Here is a 23,558-nt window from a genome sequence, read left to right as displayed (position 1 = left end):
TTGAAGGTAGGATTGGTGCCATTAATCTTTCTAACTAAGGAACTTGCATAGTATGTTTTCTTATTAAATAGTTACCAAACAAATGAGTAATTAGGGTAGAAGTTTGGATGCTTATAGGATTAGGTCTAACCTCATTCATGAAATAATACTCTGAATCAACATGGTGTTTATATATTCTTTTAACAGCCAATATTTTAAATACATTACTAAATGTTACGATGTAAAGATGAAAGGGTCATAGATCTTATCTATAGGGAACTGAAAAATTAGCAAGTGAAATAAGATACACATACACACACAGAGATAGCCATAATTACTATAAAAGAGCAAAGGAAATATATACTGGAAAAGAATACAATAAATCTATGAAAATAGAGTTGAGAGAGAATTCCCTACAAGTTAATTCTGCAGTTGGATGGGTTTGGACAATGGCCTAAATTAGTGGTTCTCAAGTAGAAATGGGTAGGTGAGAGGTGGCTGTATTAGCTTGATCATTGGAGCTCTTTACACGGTCCATGTAGCAGGGTTCATGCTTTTGGAGAATTAGATGGTTTTGCATGTATATTCTTCAAATACCAGGTTATTCTGGTATTTCTCACTTCTCATTTACCCTGTCTTCATCACGTTGAAAGTCACCACAAGATAAGAAAAATGGTTCCTGTTTCAACTTCTTGTAAGTTGAAACAATGGCATAGGAAACAATGCCACTGACTGAAAACTTGTAAAATACATAAATAGATAAAATTAATTATTACATAAAAATTATTGTCTTTATGATTTGAAAGTAATGTTATTCTACTTTTAAACATACACTGATATTTTGTTTACAATTTTTATTAGATTAATCTAGTCTATTAATTTATTTTTATAGATCAATTTGCAGATCACATATGTGATTGGCTTGTATAGTTAGAAGGCACTTAAAATTATCTACTTACCTCTGATCATTTTGGATGTGCAAAAATGGACAAGAGGGGTTAAATGATTATCTAAGGTCACATAGCAGTTTTGTTTTTAGTAGACTTTATGTTCATTGCAAAATTGAGCAGAGAGTGCAGAATTCCCATAAATCTTTTGCCCCACATAAGCACAGCTTGCCATTCCAGATCAGTGCACTTGTTAGAATTGATGAGCCTACAATGACAGCTCATAATCATCAAAGTCTCTAATTTACAAAGTTCACTCCTGGTATTGTTTCTTGGATGGATTTTGGAAATGTTATAATAACATGTATCCATTATTATAGGGCCATACAGAATAGTTTAACTGTCCTTAAAATCCTCTGTGCTTTGTCTATTCATTACTCCCTCTCTCCTAACCCCTGGCAATCACTGAACCTTTTACTAACTCCATTGTTTTGCCTTTTTAAGAATATCATACAGTTGGAATCATACCGTATGTAGTTTTTTTAGATGGATTTCTTTCACTTAGTAATACGCATGTTAATGTCTCCATGTCTTTTCATGGCCAGATCACTCATTTCTTTTAGCACTGAATAATATGGCATTGTCAGGATGTACCTAAGTTTAGCCATTAACTTATTGAAGGGTGTCTTGGTTGGTTCCAAATTTTGTCAACTATCAATAAAGTTGCAGTAAAAATCTGACACAGGTTTTTGTGTGGACATAATTTTTTCTTCTCTTCCAAATATAGATTCCAGTGCTAAGCAAATGAAATGACTCTTGTTAGCATGGATCAAACATATCTTTATGTCTTTTTTTAAGCTATTAACTTTACTTTCTCCTATGAAGTTATAAAATTTCACAATTTTTTCAGTCATCTGACTTAAATCTTCTCTTTGCGGGTATTTTTGCCCCATCATAAAACCAAACTTCGAAATCAATACCAGGATAATTTTCCATCAAGATGCATTTACAGTATCGTGTAAAATAGATGATTTTTTAGAGACTTATATCTTACCAGCTGAGCAAACTGGGAAGTACAGTTTGATTTCTTCTAATACTTTTCTGGTAAATGGCATTGATGTTGCCAGTAGGTGAGCACTGCTGATCAACAAGGTAAAATCTTTTCTATCATTTGAATAGAAAATAGTAATCACATTTTAATCACTAGATATATGAATAACTCTTTTAAAAACTTTGTACACATCTCCTCTGAATGAAGTATGTTAACCTCTGACCTTTTGGTTATCAGTCTGATGGATTTTAGCCTGTGAACAATTAAAGGAGATATAATGGTTCCCACTGTACATTTCTGATAACCCAGTGGTGGCTCCACACATTCTGCTTTATTTGGAAAAATATGGTTAGCATTTCAAAATTTACAAATACCCCTCTATTTAATGTGTTTTTATTATGTCAGTGTCAAAAGGTGGCCTCAAAATAAGTAATATATGAAGCGTACAGCCCATAGACCTAACAGTACCTAAGTCCATGTGCACTTTGAGTTGCAATTTCTGGGAAAAGTGGAACTGGGAGTCCCATATAAAGTACAGTGCTATTTTATGTAGTATTTTCAATTGAGTTGCTAACCCAAAATTAACAATCTTAATGTTCACATTATACATAAGTAGGAGGTGAGTTCCTCGCATAATATATATTATGAAAATAAAAATACAACATTCTTGTGATAATCTGGTGAATGAAACTTTAAGCTTTGCTTTTTGAGAAGGCTTTCATTCTGTTGTTTAGCTATCTGTTTCTTTTCCTATTATGGTACATTTCTAATACTAGATTCACATAACTCTTGTCTTCAAAATAGTTATAAAGCTCCAAAGTGGAAGGATATTCCAATTGGCAATGCATTTTCACCTCTTGTTGGACATTCTATAGTATTGAAACTTTCTTATCTCTTATTTTGACAGTAACTTCCAAACCAGCTCTGTAGACATCAGCAAATGATATTTTATTGAGGAGATTTTAAACTTTTAAATTTCGCATCTTCTATCCCATGCAAGTTACCATATTCCAAGCACTAGCTCTGTTCCCATCAAGTTCAGCTCCCATCAGGCTTAGCTTCCATCAGGCTCATCTTGCATGGCTACAGCTCTTCTGGCAAGAGCACAGACTCCAAAATATCTTTGGGCCAGTTTAAAGGTCAAGATTATGCCTCTGAGTTCCCATTTTGAAGAGCTTGGGCTGTTGTAAATAGTGCTGCCATAAACATAGGGGTGCATAGATTTGGAAGCAGCCCATGTGTCCATCAGTTAATTAGTAGATGCAAAAGTTGTGGTACATTTACACAATGGAATACTACTCAGCCATAAAAAAGAAGAACATTTTACTCTTCCTGACCGTATGGATGACCCTGGAGAGTATTATTCTAAGTGAAAATAAGCCAGTCAAAGAAAGACGATTACCACATAACTTCACTTATGTACGGAATCTAGTGAACAAAATAAACTAACAAAGAAAATGGAAACAGACTCATAGATACAGAGAACAGACTAACAGCTGTCAGAGGGGCGTGAGGATTGGGGGTCTGGGTGAAAAAGGTGAAGGGATTAAGTAAAAATAAAAATTAAAAAAAATCCTCATAGACAGACAACAGTATAGTGATTACCTGAGGAAAAGGATGGTGAGGGGAAGTAGGACAGGGTAAAGGGGGATAAATTATGATGAAAGGGAACTTGACTTGGAGGGTGCTAAATACACAATACAATATACAGATGATATATTATAGAATTATACCCCCAAACCTATATAATTTTATTAAACAATTCACCCCAATACATTCAATAAAAAAATAAAATTAGAAAAGTAAAAGCTTGGGCTGGTTGCCTCACACAAAAGTAATGGGAACAAACACAGGTCTTTTTACCACCCCGCCTCCACTACTCTCTTGCTACTACAACACAATAAAAAGTCATGCAAGAGGTGGAAATCTGGTGGGGGTGCCCAAGCAGCCAAGTATTAAAAAGGAGAAGAATTCACTTGTGAGGAAATTTTTTCCTTCAGGGAAGGTTGTACTGTGTAGCTGTTTGACATATTCCAGAGTCATATCACTTGGGTTTAATCTTTTACTTTACCATATACTAGCTGTGCAGCTTTTGAAAGCTTTTGAACTCCATCAGATCTCAATTTCCTTAAAATTAACTAGTACTTAGAGGCTCATTGAAAAGATTAAGTGAATTGATGTATATATATGAAAGTTTTAGAATAGTAAGAGGTACAGAGAAAAATTAAGTAATTATTAACTACTAGCAGCCCAATGCGTGAAATTTGTGCAAGAGTAGGCCTTCCTTCCCCTGGCTGCTGGCACCAGCTTCCTTCTAGCACTTGGGACCCAGGCATCCCTTGCAGCCACAGCTTCTTCCGAAGGACATCCGGTCGAATTAGCATATTATGCTTTTATTATTATAGATCATTATTAATTTATTAGAGGCCCGATGGACGAAGATTCGTGAAGAATAGGCCTTGTTTCCTCTGGCTGCCAGCACTGGCTTCCCTCAGGCACCCAGGACCCTGGCCTCCGCTCTGGCTGCCACCTCCCACCTTTGCTCCAGGCCGGAGCGCCTTCTGCCTTCACTCCGGGCCAGAGCCACCTCCCGCCCACTCTGGCCGGCTCCTTGGCCATCGCCCAGAGGCTGGCCCTCGGCAGTTGGCCAGGGCTTGTGGGAGGCTTGGCTTCCTTCATCGCTGGGGTGACGAAGGAAGCCAAGCGTCTCACCCACTCTTATGTGGATAGTTAGAAGAGAACAAGTGTGTACACTTTCTGTGGAGAACTTGAAGTGGGGTTTCAGTCTTTTCATGACCTACATAGCATTAGTGCAGTGTCAGTGACAATGATCCTTGCATCCCCCTTCCTCTACCCACATCAGATGGATGTGATTTTCTAAAGGAAAAGATATAATTCAGGGTCTTGCTGAGGGGACCAAAGATGCTCTGTGTGTCAAGGTGATTCAATGCTAACTAGGTAAAACCAGCTCTGAGGAGAAACTCCTGATGTGTAGCCCTGTGACATAATCAGAGTGGAAAAAGGACAGAAAAAAAAATCTTGACTTAGAGCCAATAAATTATCCTTAGCAATTTACTTACTTAGAGTCTAGTACTACTTTGTAGTTTCCAGCAATTTAGTACTATATTTCATTCTGTCCACACAGTTACCTTGCAAATGAGGCAGGGGAAGTATTTTTATAATCATTTTACAGAAATATAAAGTGTTGCCTAAGTTCATGAACACGATGGATGTCCAAAATAGACCCCAGGTCTCGGTCTCCTGACTTTCAGTTTAAGTGCTTTGGAACAGCGCCAAACTCTAAGACATGGTGATCTTTCTGGTATCACTTAAAACTTACACTCACATATGTATTTGGTATGTATATATAAAAGCACACATACTTTTTATTATAAACTTGTATGTGCTCATTGCAGAAATATTGATTGGAAAATAAAGAAGGAAATGTGTACCATATACCATTGACACTTGGTGTATTTTCTAGGGGATCAAGTGAAATTTTGCTGCAAGCAGGAAGATTCCACTTGATTTCCTTGGGTTAGGGTGTATTTGAGAAAGAATGTTAAGAAAATTTTTGTATGTTTGACTTTAGAAATATCTGATGCCATTTCCTTCATCAAATTTACTTGGGTATACTCAACCCATCTCCTCAGAGCTGGGCAGACTATAAATTGAAAGTGTGTGTAAATCTTGAACCTGTACAATCTTGACTTTTTCCTCTTTTCATATTTAACAGAATACCCAATATCTGGCTAACCATCTACTACCTCATGAGATCCTACTAAGTCATTTCCTCCCCCTCTCCCTTCCAAAATTTGCTTCTTCTCTAATCTAGTTTACTCCACGTGAAAAAGGAGAGTTATCAAAAAAGTTAAGTTACTCTCTTATTTATAACTGATTGTGACCCTAAGTAAGTTACTTCACTTTTCTGAGCCTCAACTTTGTCATCTTTAAGACTATTCTTGGGGGCGGGGGGGGGGAGACGCGGGAAGAGACTGGACAAAAATTGTGCACCTATGGATGAGGACAGTAGGTGGGGAGTGAGGGCAGAGGGTGGGGCGGGAACTGGGAGGAGGGGACTTATGGGGGGAAAAAAAGAGGAACAAATGTAATAATCTGAACAATAAAGATATAATTAAAAAAAAACAAAAAATAATAAAATAAAATAAGTTTGGCTCATATGATTTTTGAGTCTCTCTCCAGCCCTAACTTTCTCATATTCCATTACTAAATAACTCCATGCCAGAGTGTGAGTGCCTGGTAACTCTGACCTCCTAGGAAAAATTCCAAATGTGTCTTCTTGTTAGCACATATTGATTTATTCACATATTCACTCAATGTTTTAAATATTCATCGAATATATCTGTTTCATATCTATTAAGAACTAGAGAACTAGAGATGCATGGATCTTGTAAACAAGAGTGTCCCTGGTATCATGAAGCTTATATTGTAATGAGACTATAGATGAGTAAAGAGGTAATTATGAAAAGTTGAGATATTACTAAATGGAAAGTACAAGAACCTCTACCCTGTTTGATGGGTAGCAGTGTGGAATAGGTCTCATTTGGAGCAATATTTAATTGTAGTTATGAATAAATCAACTTTTAGACATTTTATTGTGGAAAGGAAAATAAGACGCCAACACAAAGATGCAGGTGAATGGCCAACGGCACCTTTTGGTCGCCGTGCCAACCTATTTATTTCCTCCAAAGTTATACAATCAATCATTGTTGCTAAGTGTGGTTACTAAAACAAGTGAATTACATAAAACATCATTAATCAATTTTTGCCCCGTTACCAACTTGCCCCGTTGCCCCGACTACTAATATTAACTTGCCCCATTTCCTAGACTATTATAAGCTTACCCCGTTTCCCAGACTACCCGCGACCATAGTTGGTTCCATTTCCCCAGCAACTGCCAACATACCTGAGAGGGACATTCAGAGGTCACAGTGGCCACGCACCCGGAACCAGCAGTTTGCTGGGCATCTACAGGTACGCTCCCACATTTTATTATGCATAATTTTTGATTATTACATTCTAATCATATAGATCATAACACTTCTAATATAATTGCTTTTAATTATTTTTTGTAAGGAATTCATAGGCATCAGAAAAACTATTTTGAAATCATTTATAATGTAGTATTAAGAAGTTTCTACATATTGATCTGTGGGGTCTGATATAATGAGTAGTAGTAATACATAGAGACATTCTTTGTCTTGACAAAATGTACCCTTGCTTGGGTTAGATTAAATTTCCTTCAACAGGGCAGACTTTGTTGTATCTCTTACAGACTTTAGAAATTTCATGACATCAGTGCCCCCCGTTCCTTTATTTTCTGATTCTGATGGCTCTTCAGATGGTTGAGTATTTTTGGACTGCCTTGCAGGAATCACAATATACTTAGCTACTATTTGCAAATGGTAATTTCTCAGGGAGACCATAGCATCCACACACTTATTATAAATTGCCTGTAGGCTATCATCCCCTTCTGAAAGGACAAACTCGCGAACTGAAGGTTTTGACTCTAATGAGTGAAGAAATTTCTGGTGAGCTGGTGGCATATATGTTCGCATTTCCTGGAGGAATTCAGCAGATGATGCTGAAGGAACAAATGAAAGATGAGTTAGTAGAGAAACTGAAGCTTTCCACAATCCAAGGAGGAAGGGCAGAGGGAGGTCACAGTGGGTGGAAGATGACAGGCCAATGGTGTGGCATAAGACAATGAGTTTATAACCATCCAGCTAGAAAGCTGTTAGTCTTCTTACTAATAATGGCAGTTATTGTAAAATATGCTTAATTTTAAAAGCCTGATGAGCCAAACTCATTCTTTCATAATATTGATTTTTGTTTGTGCTTCCTTTCTCACTTTCCTACTCTATTTGATCCTTTGAAGAAGTCAATGATATATAAAATTTGTACTTGACAGATTATGAAACCAAGTCCAAGAAAGTTTAAAGGATAATTTTAAATAAGTGAATGAACTATGAAAAAAAAAGCATATTTTCACCTAGACCTATTAAATATAAGATTAGGAGAAAAGAGAAAAGAAGTCCTTTTTTTAAGCTCTTAGGAGCATAATGAATGTGACTTATCTTCTAATGTGGGTTGCATTGCCCCTGGATTGCTGGGGCAGCAGGATGGCTGAATAAGAGCAGTGTTAATCCTCTTCTTATCACTGAAGACTCCACCTCCCCAATTTCTACTCACAGTCCTATCTCATTTGCAGGTGACTTTCTCTTTCTGAATCTGACTGTACATTTCAGAACCTGTCATATAGGTTTTATCATAGTCAATCAAGCTTTATAAATATATGTTTAAATGTTAAGATCAAGAGGATGATAAAGTTGGGTTTGAATTTTGGATTCAGTACTTTCTAGCTGGTTAACAGGGAGCCAGTCACTTATCCTCTTTAACTTTCTGCTTCTTCCTCTGTGAAATGGGATGATGGCAACACAAGCTCTACTTTACTGATTCTCCTAAGAGTACCAGATAAGCTCAGGTAAGACGCTGCTGAGAAGGTAATTTTTTAGATATTAAAAAACTATTTTATTAATATAACAGATGATTATTGTTTGTCATTTTCTACTCACCTTCATCAGAACTATGCTGGATGCCCAACAGAACATCAAAGCACTGAAAGATGCTGCTTTGGGCTGCGCTACCCCCAGCGAACATTTTTGGGGTGTCCCAGAAGCCTTCATACAGTAGCCCCTCTGGCATCTTGGCATTGCCTTTCCAGCTAGGTCAGGAAGGAAAGAAAATCATTGTTTGGGTTAACTGCCAAATTTTCAGATATGAAATATTCCAATAGAGGAGAATGGAAGGTGACACCGGATAGATTTCAATCTTCTTCTTTCATATTTCCCTTTCCACCCATGTGCATGTGTGAGAATAATAAGTACCATTTGAAACAATTTGGCCTGAGTATTCTATGAATGGAACCTACCTTTGCACTAGCAAAGATCATTCCTCTCTCTTTAAAATGACTAGCTTTTCTGCCCATACTCCAGCATACACCTAGCCAAGTATTAACAGAGGGAATAGTCTATTCTTTGTCTACAACACATATTTTAGGATATTAAAAAGATGTTTTCTAAACACAATGGAGAGTGGTAACCATCAATGGGGACTTATGTATTCTTTGTGTTGATTATGTAAGAAAAAAATTCAAGCATAAAGCTACCTACCCAGACAAGTAGATGCGAAGAACATTGAAAAACAGGTCTGGGTCCACATATTCTGTAAAAAGATAGAGTGTGTTTAGTTAAGTAGCATCAGAGTTCTAAAAGGTAAATTAAGATATTTTAAACACCTGACAGTAGATTTCAGTAAAGGCTGCAGGAAAGGCATGTCAGTGTTTGTAAAGAAAGGCCCTGAGGACAACCTCTCACTCACTTACCCTCTCCCAGGTGAGCTCCACTCTTTTCTTGTGCCTCCTGAATGGGTTCTACCACAGGGCTAGCACACAGCTTGTGTACAAAAGCCTGGATCCACCTACCACTCACCCTCAGACCAATTAAACAGTCAACATTTCTTTAAGGCTACTTCATGTGCTTACTAGCACAACAGATAAATTACTTCCATAAAGAAACAAACAGATCTCAGCAAAAAGAAAAACAGAAACAAAAATCCCAACAGTCCTATGGACCACATCCCTACCCTCCCCCCTCCCATACACATACACAAAGCTTGCTAATGTCTCTGATTTTTTAAAAAATATTTTTTTATTGATTTCAGAGAGGCAGGAAGAGGGAAAGAGATAGAAACATCAGTGATGAGAAAGAATCATTGATAGGCTGCTTCCTGGACATCCCAGACTGGGGATCAAGCCTGCAATCCAGGCATGTGCCCTTGACTGGAATTGAACCTGGGACCCTTCAGTTCATAGGTTGACACTCTATCCCAGTGATGGCAAACCTATGACATGCGTGTCAGAGGTGACACGCAAATTCATTTTTTTGTTTGATTTTTCTTTGTTAAATGGCATTTAAATATATAAAATAAATATCAAAAATATAAGTCTTTGTTTTACCTTGGTTGCAAATATCAAAAAATTTCTATATGTGACAAGGCACCAGAGTTAAGTTATGGTTTTTCAAAATGCTGACATGCCGAGCTCAAAATGTTCGCCATCACTGCTCTATCCACTGAGCCAAACCAGCCAGGGCAGCTAATGTCTCTGATTTGAGAGTCAGTCTTCTTACCAAGGACCACTCAGCAGTAACTCAAATCCCAGTGACACAATCACATATTTGTTAAGGCCTCCCAGTGGCACAAATTTTCTTCTGCAAAGTATGCTTACATACTTTTTTGGTCATTATTGTTTTGTAGTCATTTTGCAATTACTTTTGAGTTCAATGGTTTTCTTTGTTGTTTCTTACTTAACTTGTGAAAAAGCAGAATTTGTATATAGAGTTCCTATCAAGCAGAAGATAATCCTTTGAGAATTTAAAATAGTCTGAACCCTTGACAACTTTCTCCAAGGTTTTTAGTGAGAGGTAAGGATGGTTCTTTGAGTTAAATAAATGCAGTTTAGCCCAGCCAGTGTGGCTCAGTGGTTGAGGGTCAACCAATGAACCAGGAGGTCACTGTTCAATTCCCTATCAGGGCACATGCCCAGGTTGCAGGCTCGACCCCCAGTAGGGAGCATGCAGGAGGCAGCCAATCAATGATTCTTTCTCATTATTGATGTTTCTATCTCTCTATCCCTCTCCCTTCTTCTCTCTGAAATCAATAAAAACTTTTAAAAAATTTAAAATATAGATGCAGCTTGGAATTCTGGCTAAAGTATTTACTACCTATGTAATATTAGGTCATTTATCTTATCTCTCTGAATTTAAATTCCCTTCTCTATATTATGAACATAATGAAAGCAACTAGTTGGAAAATATAAAGATTTAGTGAGATACAATAAAATGAAAGCACACTCTCTAAGTGAGAGTGTTTTTGTTTCCATTGTGTCAACAACTCTATATCTCATAGTAAGAAACATTTGTAGGAGGCCAACAACATCACATTGTATAAAACACTTACCATGAATTTGGTGAAACACTTCAAGGGCTTTCTGCAGGCAAGAAGTTATATCAAGCAGTGCCTTTTGCAAAGTATCTCGGTCCTGATTCTGTACTGCCTTGAATATAGTTGGAATTACCTTTAAAAAAAAAAAACACTTAAGATTTTCTAACATTAAACAGTGGCATGGAATAAAATCCTCCTAAATCTTAATCCCTGTATTAAACTTGGGATTTTGCACTTCTTTCTTGAGCTGAGTACTCTCCAATTGGTTGACTACTTTTCTTATATATCCTTAAGCATGGTCTTGTCTTTCTAAATTTGTTATTTAGAGATAAGTTTATAGAGTCATATATCTTTCTATTTCTAATAATCATAGCCATTAGATTTATGTCACTAAATGGTATAGTTCCCATGTAAATTGCATTGAAAATATTCCTCTTATTGGGATTTCAAACTTGATTTTAAAGATATGGCTCCTACATTTTATATTTTACACAGTGCACAAAAAATAAATAAAATATTTGTTACTGCCAGATGATCCTTTACCTCAAATTAAATAATCAAACATTATGTTTAATCAGGATAAAGTCACTTTATGCATACATAAAAGAGTTGTTACTAAGTAATTTCGCTGCTTATATGAATTAAGATACAAATTTTCCAGGGTGATTGACATACTTTTATTGCAGAAGCAGCTTCTATTTCCACCAATAGAGAAATCAGAAAGAATCCTTTACCGCAATCCCCACCAGGAAATGAAAACAGAATGTCCATGTTCCTAAGAAAAATCAGTCCAAAAAGTCAGAGATGTAGCAAGAATATGGGTAAATTTGCTTATTACTTTCTAGTTTTTAAACATTCTTACTTGTCTTGTTTTATTTTCAAAATAATCATGTGAGATAAGTATTACAGGTTTTACTAACTCCAATATATAGTCAGGAATATTAATGTTAAGTCCATTGTCTAAGATCATATCATTAACTGAAGATTAAGCTGGGACTTGAAATGCCATTCTAGAACTTGGAACTAGAAATTCCAAGACCATTTATGTTACTGCATTAATTTTTCACATGCATGTATATATGCATACACACATACATACATATACTCATATGTACATATACACACCCTCAGGGTTTACAGAGATATCTGTGCAGTCTAATTTTAAGAAGTAGTCTTTGTGCTTAAATAACTATATTCATATCCATACTTTTATCTGTGAATCTGATTCAATTTTTCAGTGGTTTATATATGCTTTACAAAGGAATTGACTGACAAATTCAAATAACTGAATAGACCCTATTTTCTTTCTAATTGAAGTTTTGAATTGATGTAAACAGGTCTCAGTATCTGTATATCCATGAGTTTCATGGTGGCTAAATTCATGGTCTCTGAAGCCAGACCACACTGTAGCTGTTACTTTAAACATTGATATTCCTTCTGTTTCTGCATTAGGATTCTCATCTATAAAATAAGTCTGATAATATCCTCTCACTTAAAAACATTATCTAGCTTCCCATTTACTTTAAGATACTGTTTAAATCTCTTATGATAGCCAAAAATCCACATAATCTTTTTAAAAAGTTTGTCTTCATTTCTTTCTCATACTATTACTTTCACCATTCATCTATCAGTAACACCAGCTTTCCTTTAGTTCTGATAATGTCCCAAGATTTTTTCCATTTTTATTGAATTTATTGGGGTGATACTGGTTAACAAATTATACAAATACTAGAGGTAAGGTGCACGAATTCATGCACCAGTGTGGTCCCTCAGCCTGGCCTGCGGGATCGAGCTGAAACCAGCTCTCTGAATCCCCCGAAGGGTCCCGGATTGGGAGAGGGTGCAGGCCAGGCCGAGGGATTCCACTGGTGCACAATCGGGCAGGGAAGGGATGCAGGAGGGCTCCAGGGCATGTCCAGCCCATCTCGCTCAGTCCTGATTGGCCTGACCCCAGCAGCAAGCTAACCTACCAGTTGGAGAGTCTACCCCCAGGTGGTCAGTCCACATCATAGCAACTGGTTGATTGGTTGACTGTCTGTCCCATGGTGGTCAGTGCACATTATAGTGAGCAGTAGAACACTTAGCATATCATTAGCATATTATGCTTTGATTGGTTGAACAGATGACCAGATGACTGGACACTTAGCATATAGGCTTTTATTATATAGGAATACACTTACTTTATCCTCACTCTTGTTTTATCCTCCACTATGAACACTCTCATTAATTTTTTCCTTTTAGCTAATTCTTACTTATTTTTGAGGGCTCCGCTTAAATAACTAAATATAGGGATTCCTCCTTTATCGCTCTTATTTGGTTGGAGCTTCCAGTACTTCATCTTCTTACCTCTTCCCTTCATTATGCAACAATTTACATAATTTTCACATGTCTCCTTTCCTCCCCATTCATCAGGGCATGCTTAAACCTATGACATTTACCTTATTTCGCAAGCCTTTGCTTAGTATATAGATAAAAATAAAGCAAAGATTTGGTCAAAAAGAACAGCTTAATGTTTCTGGCCACTGAGTTCATTAAGTCATAGGTACGCAGATATATGTGCATTTTGTATTTACACTTATTAATTACATTTATATATATGCAAGTATTACTTTCATATATATCTATAGCTATAATATCAAACAGCCAGTCACACCACAGTCATAGATACAATTCAGGACTGGGATTATTTTCTCTTTAAACAATTACTTGAATTACTTTTTGCCTGAATTAAATTGACCTTTAAAAAAATACATTTGGAATATATTGATAAACCTATATTCACTTTAAATAACAAATAATTCTTAGACTAAAATAAGACTAAATAAGAACTAAATACTTACTCATAAGTCATGGGCCTTATGAAAGCAGCAATAAAGCAATGGACCAATTGGAAGAGAGAAACAAAAACAATTTAAAAATCAAATGGTTTCAAGTTATAGCTATTAGACTTAATACTATTATTATTAAATTTAATGTCTATTATAAAACAATGTTATTAGATTTAATTGTACTACTAAAGGTAAGACATAGTCAGATAAAAAATCTGATTTTTATATTTTTCAAGTAGTCATTAAAAACACTTAAGTTAGGATTTTATAAAAAACCTAGCCCTAACCAGTTTGGCTCAGTGGATACAGCATCGGCCTGCGGGCTGAAGGGTCCCAGGTTCGATTCTGGTCAAGGGCATGTACCTTGGTTGCGGGCACATCCCCAGTACGTGGGGGGCAAGAGGCAGCTGATTGATGTTTCTCTCTCATCGATGGTTCTAACTCTCTATCCTTCTCCCTTCCTCTCTGTAAAAAATCAATAAAATATATTTTAAAAAAAAACAAAAACAAAAAACAAAAACCTAGAGACCCAGCACATGAAATTGCGAGGCCCTGCCCACCAGTGCACGCCTCCCCCCCGCCCCCCGCCACCTTCCCACTGCCCCATCATGGCACCAGAGGAGAGCATGGAAGCCTCGCGCCTGCTGTAGAGTTTTGAGTGTTGCTTCCTGGCAGTGCGCACACTGCACTTCTTCCCCCGGCAGGTGGACAGCGGTGCGCTCTGAGTGCAAGCGGTGGGTGGCAAAGGACTGGTGAGGGGGTTACTATGGGCTCTCACCCCCGCCCTCCCTGACAAGGATGGTCCTGCCTCCTCTGGGCACCTCCCTGCTTCTGCCCGTCTCCCAGAGCAACACTGTGCCTCCGCCCCACCGTGCATGCAGCCTCCTGCTGAACAGTCGTTATGGCATGAGGGTGTCACAACCATTAGCATATTAGCTCTTTATTGTATAGAATTAAAATTAAATATGTAATACACATAAATAGTCAAACTAGTTTTAACTAATAAAATCTTTCCTAAATCAAGTTCTTTCATTTTGGACCATTCCCATGTGTAAAATATTGTTTTGTAGATATACACACAGAGCCATTATCCCTTTATTGTAACAGATCCCTACACTAAATTCTGAGCAGGCTGCTCTAAGAAACCCAGACAGAAACCCAGACATTGACACTTCTACCGCTGAAGATGTTGACTCTTAAACTCAACTTGATGGTTAAAAATTAAATTTGTAGAATCTCAGAAACATGTTAATCAAGAGAATCTAGACACAAAGACTGCATATTCTATGATCTCATCACTATAGAATGTAATAAAAACTAACTTCTGATATGTATCTTTTTTAGGGTTACACAAGTGATTATAATAGACTGATGAAACTGAACATTTGGGATTTGTGCATTTCATTGTATGTTAATTGTATACCTCTCTCTCATATATATGTGCAATACATTTGTGGTTATAGATACTTCAAAACAACCTTACCCCCAAACAGAAAAGAAAGCTGTACTGCCAAAAATTAAACCAATGACTAACCCCCTTTTGATCTAAATAGCATGTGCTCCTTTCGCTTTTAATATAATCACTGTTTACGTACCCACTGGGATCCTTTTTCTTCCAGTTTGCCAAGACACAGTCTGCATAAACTAGAATGGGAGGCAATCCCAGCTTCTCAGAGAGGTTGCAGTAAGGGACAGCAATATTGCGTGGCAGGACCTAAGTAAAACATAATGTTTAGTGTAGACTTTGAAGTGCCTTACCTTTTCTTCTGCTCCCTGAGTGCCAAGTATGAGCTATTATATGGAATGGCACTTTGAAAACAAACAAATGTAATTTCTCTTCTTCATTTTATAACTTAGTCCTGGTTAATTGTCAAAAGTTTGGGTTTTTGATTTGCACTGATGTGGTCATAATCTAATCATAGAGAAAAACAGAGGTAGAGAGCAAGGAGAACAATGGCTGTATCCTTGACTGTCTAATGACCCTGTGAGTTATTCGTTTATCTATCCCATGAATATCAGTTTGGCAACTACTCTATGCAAGGTACTCTTTATACACCCATAACATAAAGATAATTAATTGTCTCAAAGAAGTTCAAAGTCATTTGTAATGAAAGCATTTGGGTATGATACATACTAAAAGTGTAAGAAGATGGCTGCTCTTAGAGCTCAGGGCCGACAGAAACCCTCTACAGGGTGATTTCTTAGAAAAACTCCCCATAGAGTGGCATTAATGCTTGGCCCTGAATGCTTACCTGTGTTGGTTGGAGGAATTACACCTGTTTAATGTTTCCATGCAAAATATGTCAGCTGGAGTGATTTTCGTGGCTTTTCTCAGCTCTTTCACACACCCTTCCTCAGAAGCTTATGTAAGTGCTGGGTTTGGGAGTGAAACTACAGCTCAGCCTCCTTTTCCCCTCAATTCTTCTTTTCTGGAACCTGTTACTTGCAGAATTCTGCTCGTTTTGGGCCACACAGTAAAAGGCTCCTATCTCCTTGGGGGTGATCCTGATGGGTAAGTACACTCAGCAGGTCCATGGTTGCAACATACTCAAGCCACATTCTCCAACTATTAGTTAATAAGCTGATATGTTACCTTTCATCTGCCTGACTTCTTATCCACTGTATTTGGTTGATAATGAGATGGCCCCATGTAATAATTACAGTCATGCTATCATCAGCAGCCGATGGCTGGAATATGCATATCTAACAGGCAAAGGACAGGGATATGTGGCCCATCTGGCACAGTGGGCGGTGGGACTTCAGTAGTAGAGATGGTAGGACTATGAAGCCCACTCCACAGTTCTGTAAAAACCATGGGAGCTGTAATTCAAGTGGCATCAGATTAGCTTAACACATCTGGAAATGACGATTTAACCAAAATAACAAAAATGTTAGAATCCAATCATTGACTATTAAAAGAACAGTTGGATGTGTGCTTCCCTTTGCAGAAATTGTGTCACTGAGAATTGAAACATTCTGTTTGGCAAGTGCTTTTCACATATTTCAAAAGGAAATAAATCATGTTCCTCTCTGAATAAGAGAAAAGATGAAAAGGGAACAGAGGGGGAAATGTTTAATCAAATAAGTAATTTGAAATGACTTAGGAAAAAGAAAGGAAACGTTCAAACACATCCTAATCTATGATAGACATTCAGACAACTGTCAAGAAACTCAATTGATAATTTCTTGCCAATTCTCCAGCAAAAAAATGGGCTTTATATTGATGTAGCTTATTTTTTTGTGCATTTACTTTATCCTTCTTGCAATTTCTTTACTTAAATTTTTAAAATCTTTTTATGTATTTTTTTATTGCCAGCTCCTAATATCTCTTTTAGCATAATATGGCACACAAAACCAGATACATTATAAAATACATTTCTGTGTTTTATGTTATAATTCTGATCTCCAACCTAGTAAATTTATTTTCTGTTGATTCTGCTATGTACAGTTTGGTCTACACATTTTTTTCAAGTCTCGCTTTCTTTTCTGCTCCCCTTCTCTTTGGATAAGCTTTACCCAATCTTTCAAGAACTAATTCAAATTCCACTTTCTTGAAGCATTTCATGATAATATCAACTACTTGTTTAACTCCTCTGGACTCTCATACACCTGTACCTAGAATATGTTGTGCTGTATTGATGCTGCATTATAGATTTTTTTATATATAACTAGAGGCCAGGTGCACAAAAATTTGTGCACTCGGCGGGGGGGTCCCTCAGCCCGGCCTGTGCCCTCTCCCAGTTTGGAACCCCTCGGGGGATGACCACTTGCTGGCTTAGGCCTGCTCCCCGGGGGATTGGGCCTAAGGTGTCAATCAGACATCCCTCTGGCAGCACGGCAGCCCTCGGGGGATGTCCACTTGCCAGCAGGGAGCAGACCTAAGCTGCAGTCGGACATCCTTAGCACTGCTGAGGAGGCAGGAGAGGCTCCCACCACCACCACTGTACTGGCAGCCATCAGCCTGGCTTGTGGCTGAGCAGAGCTCCCCATGTGAGAGCGCCCTGACCACCAGAGGGCAGCTCCTGCATTAAGCGCCTGCCCCCTGGTGGTCAGTGTGTGTCATAGTGACCAGTCATTCCCAGTCTTTCTGCTGTTAGGGTCAGTTTGCATATTACCCTTTTACCATATAGGATAGAGGCCTGGTGCAGGGGTGGGGGCCTGCTGGTTTGCCCTGAAGGGTGTCCCAGATCAGGGTGGGGGTCCTGCTTGGGTGCCTGGCCAGCCTGGGTGAAGGGCTGATGGCTGTTTGCATCTGGTGTACCCCCTTCAGGGTGTGGATCCCCACTGGGGTGCCTGGCCAGTCTGGGTGAGGGGCTGAGGGCCGTTTTCAGGCTGGTGGGTGACTGAAGCTCCCAGACTCTCCTTTTTTTCTTTGTTTTTTATTCTGGGATTTATTTACCTTCTATGGCTATCACTGGAGCTGAGGGCCAGCTCCAGCTCTGAGGCCTGTGTCCAGCTTGAGGCCTCGGCTGCTGAAAGCAGGTATCTGGGGTTTGTTTGGCTTCTATAATTGAAACACTGTTGCAGCTCCAGCTCTGAGACCTCAGCTGGCTGAAAGCAGGTATCTGGGGTTTGTTTAGCTTCTATAATTGAAACATAGTTGCTTTCGGAGCTGTTGCTTTCAGGCTCAAAGCCGGGCCGCGGCAGGCAGGGAACCTTGGCTTCCTCCATCACTGGAGCAAGCAAACCTCCTGTTCGCTTCAACTGCGTGGCTGCCAGCCACCATCTCGGTTGGCAGTTAATTTGCATATCACCCTAATTAGCCAATGGGAAGCGTATCAGAGGTACGGTTAATTACCCTATTTGTCTTTTAATAGATAGGATGCCTACGTATTTAGCTAATCTCAGATTCTAGCAAGTCCTGTGAGACCGTGCACTTAGCTAAATGTTAAGCTAGGTTGCAGGACTGGAGCTGATCTTAAACTTTTTGTGTCATCACAAAACTAAACAGGGCAGTTTCATGATTATCAGAAAGTAAAAGGTGTCCCGTGGTTATGCAGAGCAACTTTTCCCCTTTTGTAGGTATGAGGGGAGGTCTCATCGCTTAGGTGGACTGTACATGAATTGTTTTATATTTTAACAAATCATGGAAAGAAAAAACAAAAATAAGCAGTGTCAAAAAAGGAAAAACTTTAACTAAATGGAAGAAGGTGCTTTTGGAATCTGTTTTATCCCTTTTTCTGTGATTTTAAGTTAATTATTACAGCCTGTATTGGTTTCATGTAATTAGGGCTGCCAGATAAAATGCAAGCTGATATTATTTTAAATTCAAAGTTGATGAGAGTAGAATGAAACCAATATATAATATTCTCTTCCATGCTGACAGATGCAAGATAGCATTTTAACATTAACTAAGAATAGCTATATAATTTTTATATCTCCCAAAAGTAACGTAATGACTATAGAATCACATTACAATGGTAAAACACTAAAAACAAGGAAAGTATTTTTCAATACCAGATTGAATAAATAAAGTTCATAAACTTAATGAAACATTATAAAGTGATTTCAAATGATGACTAGTATGATAGTATAGTAACTAAAAAAAAATGCTTACAATATAAATTAAGTGAAAGAAGCAGAAATATACGTATTTGCACAGAATGGAACAACTGTTTTATAATTAGTAAAACACTAAAAATTCAGTAATGATCACAGTTGAAATTACAAAGTCAGTGAATAATTTTTTACCTCTTTTTCTATTTTCCAAGCTTCACAAAATGCAGTTATAATAGTTTTTGAATGTTTTTTACATCATGAAAAAATGTAAATTGGATGTAAATTTTTCATGTAGCAAAAGAAATATAAAATCTCCACACCTTACGGACATCATCACCTTGGCCCCACACATATGCCATGGTGATATACCCCAGGGCCAGATGTGCGAGGCGCTGCAACCTGTGTCCTTGGAGATCATCGATGCTGAGCATTGGTAACTGAAAATAAATGAAGAAGTTGACTCAAATCAATATGGATAATACTATATCTCCAAAAACAAATAAAAATATTAAGTTATAAGAAAGATGACCAATGTAATAGTTACTCAAACCTTCTCAACTTCTGCACGTAGTTCATCATTCTTAATCAGGACAGGAAGATTTTTAGCAATGGAAATCCAGGCATCATAAGGGTAAGGTAGTTCCTCCTTTAAAAAAAAATACGACATTTTTTCACCAGTGGAAATTATTGTAAAATAGTATTTTCTTCCATTGATAGTCTGTCTTGACTCTAAATCAATTCCTTTCAATGAAGCCCCAACAGACACTTGCCTATTTAGCTTTATCAACACCTTCTCTGCATTCCTCCTCTTCTCTCAAGCACTCTCATTTGCCTCTTTTTCAAAGGTCACCTCCAAAGTTCCTCTAAAATCTTCCTGACTACTGCAGTTTACACTCATATTCCCAATTATGAACCCTATGTATTACATACCTTTTCCCATTTTAAGTAATGTTTTAATTGATTTGTTTCTACTCAGCTAGATTTTAAGTTTTTTTAAATAGAAGAAAAATGAGATTTATTCAATACCAGTGGCCTGGTGCATGGAATCCGTGCACATTAAAGGGGAATTAATTAGAGAAAATATTTTAATATTGCTATTTGCCCTTTCTCTATAATAGAAATGTTAGAGATGAAAGAAAATTAGTAAAATTTATATGAAAATCTCCCTCCTGTCAGAGTCTGGGATGCCGCAGGATCCAGAGTCAAGTCCCCGACCACCCATGTGCACCTCGAAATCACATGAGACCCAGACCCAACCGGCCCCAGACCTGTCAAGCCCCACAGGGCAGGGCGTGCAGCCTCAGGTGCCCCGGCCTGGCGCCAGGATGGGGGCTTGAGGGTGCAAGGGCACGAGGGTCTGAGGGCGTGATGACCATTGCATATTAGATCTTTATTGTATCAGATCAGCAGTAGACTAGGCACTTCACTCAGTAATTCTCATTTAATTATTGTAGTGACCCAAAGCATTGTTGTCTCAATGTCATAAATATGGAAAGCATGGCAGTTTACTAACTTGTTTGGTATATATAGCTTATTATGATTAAAGTTTGTTCCCCTCTTTCAACAGCCATGCACTTTTTACATCTTACTACCGGATGGAAAGGGTCTTACCATGCTGTTAATTCTATATTTCCTATGGGACTTTTCACAGTACTGGACACTTAGGAAATGGCATATATATCCTGCTTTGGTTCATGATAGGCTTATTTTTTTGCCCAATAAGTTCAAATAAAACCCAAATGGAAGTGTCTCCTTGAATCTTATATTTATAATCTCATTTTAAGGGAAACATAGAAACAAAAGACCTAGGAAACACTCTAAAATGATTTTCAGATCCTCAGACAACTCCCCATATGCCTTGATCCTATCTCTTCTTCAAAGCTACTTCCAGACATGCCCTTGGTGTAACCAATGCTGACCTCTGGGGATGGAGTACAAATCAAGAAATTAAGTCAAACAAACATGGTTGAAATTTTGAGCTGCAAAACAAAGTTAATATTATAAATGAGATATAAAACAAGAAGACAAATTTATAATAATAAAGCAAAATATGCAAATCAACTGAATGGCCAAAAAGCAGAACGACCATCTGGATGACCACACTATGACACCCACTTGTGCCAGGCCTGCCTAGGTCCCACAAGTCCCACAGAGGGACTTTTTGGGGTTGGTGGGGGTGGTGAGGGAGACTAAATATGAGGTTTTGTAGATTCTGAAAAAGATTTTTTTTAATTGTACCATTGATAAGTACATCCTTGAAATAAGCCAATCTGGTAATTGTGTGTGCTTGTATAGGGAGGGAGCAAGTCTGACTAGTATTGATTTGTAAATATAAAGTAAACTAGGTGTTTTTAGCAATAAAATTAAAAGCCATACTTTGTATTCTTACATTAGCTTAATAATCTGAAGAAAAAAGAATGGATTGGGAGAAAGAATTTGCTCTGGATTTGCCTGTATTACACAAGAAATTTTTGGGATATTTTTTCCCAAGTACAGTTAGATTAGAAGCTCTGACTAAAAATGCGTTTGCTGCATTTAAAGGTGTTTTCTAGAGCGTGGACTCTATTTGCACCACAAACAGGACATATTGACATACATTATTGTAGCAACATGTAACTGGTTTCCTAGAAATACTCTCCTAGAATCTCACTGTCTTGTTAAATCCAAGAGTGGGGCTGAGGAAGGGAGGCATGCTTAGTTAGCTCTTAAGAGAGAGTCAGCAGAGTATGATGGTTTTCAGATCATGGACGCTGGAGCCAGAGAGATTAGGCTCACATCCTATCTCTGCCATTGCTAGTTCTGTGAGTTTGGATAATTACTTAAATTATGCACAGCTTCCATTTCTCATCAGGTTAATAACAACATACATTTTAGGATAGTTGTGAAGATGGAAAAGTCAATATTTATAACTGGCTTAAAAATGTTACATAAATATTTGACAATAAAAATATTGAATTGATGATAAGAGAGTTTTCATGGGAGTCTCTGGAACACAAATTCGGGAAATGTAATTGTTAAGGTAAACATGACCCACATTTCACTTTGTAGACAAAACTTTTTAAAATTTTTATTTAGTTTTTCCTTCACCATTTATCCTCTCTATGCCCTCTTTCACCTCCACCCATCCCTCTCTACCCCTTCAATCACCATACTGTTGTCTATGTCCATGAGTTCTCTCTCTCTCTCTCTCTCTCTCTCTCTCTCTCTCTCTCTCTCTCTCTCTCTCTCTCTTCTTTTTGGCTCAATCTCCTCACCCCCAAAACCCCTCAACCCCACACGGAGCTATCTGCCTGCTCTTTATCTATGAGTCTTTGTAGACAAAACCATTTTTTTTTAAATGTAGTTCTGACTCCTTTGACTCTTATGCTTAGTGACAATAAACAATATTAATATAACACATTTATTAGGTGCTCCATCTCAGAAACCTAATCAAATTATACTAGGAAACATACACTTTGTAGAATTTAAGGTATACCAGCTAAGAAAGGGGAATCCTTTGACTCATGAATCAGTCATTACTGTGTGTGTTTTTTCAAAATGCACTCAGAAAACACAATTGCATTAAACCAAAATACTTCTACTGTGTCCTTATCTCATCACCCTCTGTATCTGTGTAAGATAAGTAGTACATCTAAGACTAAATTTCTAGGTTGAAAATTTTAAGAACGTCAAGTAAGAACCATTTGTTAAAACTCTGCTTTACCCATTTTTTTTCAGTATAAATTACTAACCCACATTTTTAAAATAGAAATTAGCTTGTCCAGGTAAGTAATAATAAGAAAATGTTTTTGCCATAATTAAGTACCCTCTCTTACCAGTGGATTTGGTAGAGCAAAGCCCACATCTTCATCTATATGGTATTCTTCAACATTTCCCCAAGAGCTTTCCATGGGAAATGCTTTATGTGCCATTCTTGCTGTCTGCTTCTCTGGCCCCCCTTAGTCTGTGGAGAAGTCTCAGAGCATCTATTTATTACAAAGGTTGCCACATGTCATGCATGACCACAGCATCCCACATAGGCAGTAAGAAGTTACTTCCACTTGTGGAGGAATAGTTTCATTTTCCATTTTCTTTATTCCAACTTGATAAACAATAAGATCACAAAAGCATGACTGTTCACAATATAAAGAAACTAAACATTTATATTTCCTGTCAAACCTTTATCACTGGGAATATCATCTGTTTACTGCCATAGAGGAAGTCAGAATGCACCTAATTGAAATTTTAAAAGAAGTCATGAAAATTGGTGACCAGAAGAAAACATTTTTTTTTTATTTTATGGAATCTTTT

General features: G+C 37.6%; 1 protein-coding gene and 1 pseudogene across 1 annotated transcript; both read right to left on the bottom strand.

The window, feature by feature from the left end:
- Positions 1 to 1,573: 1,573 nt before the first annotated feature.
- On the bottom strand, positions 1,574 to 2,900 carry LOC118649828 (annotated as a pseudogene).
- Positions 2,901 to 6,567: 3,667 nt separating this feature from the next.
- On the bottom strand, positions 6,568 to 23,224 carry IDO1 (indoleamine 2,3-dioxygenase 1). Its single transcript, XM_036301671.1, has 10 exons — positions 23,084 to 23,224; positions 19,819 to 19,914; positions 19,589 to 19,705; positions 15,365 to 15,483; positions 13,782 to 13,796; positions 11,617 to 11,716; positions 10,957 to 11,074; positions 9,111 to 9,162; positions 8,514 to 8,662; positions 6,568 to 7,522 (listed from the first exon to the last, which is right to left on the bottom strand). Exons 1-10 carry the CDS (start codon positions 23,177 to 23,179, stop codon positions 7,170 to 7,172), a joined length of 1,215 nt encoding a protein of 404 aa, XP_036157564.1. The 5' UTR covers positions 23,180 to 23,224; the 3' UTR covers positions 6,568 to 7,169.
- Between the last annotated feature and the right edge of the window lie 334 nt (positions 23,225 to 23,558).

Source organism: Myotis myotis, unplaced genomic scaffold (genome assembly GCF_014108235.1).
Source record: "Myotis myotis isolate mMyoMyo1 unplaced genomic scaffold, mMyoMyo1.p scaffold_m19_p_3, whole genome shotgun sequence".
In the NCBI taxonomy this organism is placed as follows: domain Eukaryota; kingdom Metazoa; phylum Chordata; class Mammalia; order Chiroptera; family Vespertilionidae; genus Myotis; species Myotis myotis.
This window is presented reverse-complemented; position numbering and strand designations above follow the sequence as displayed.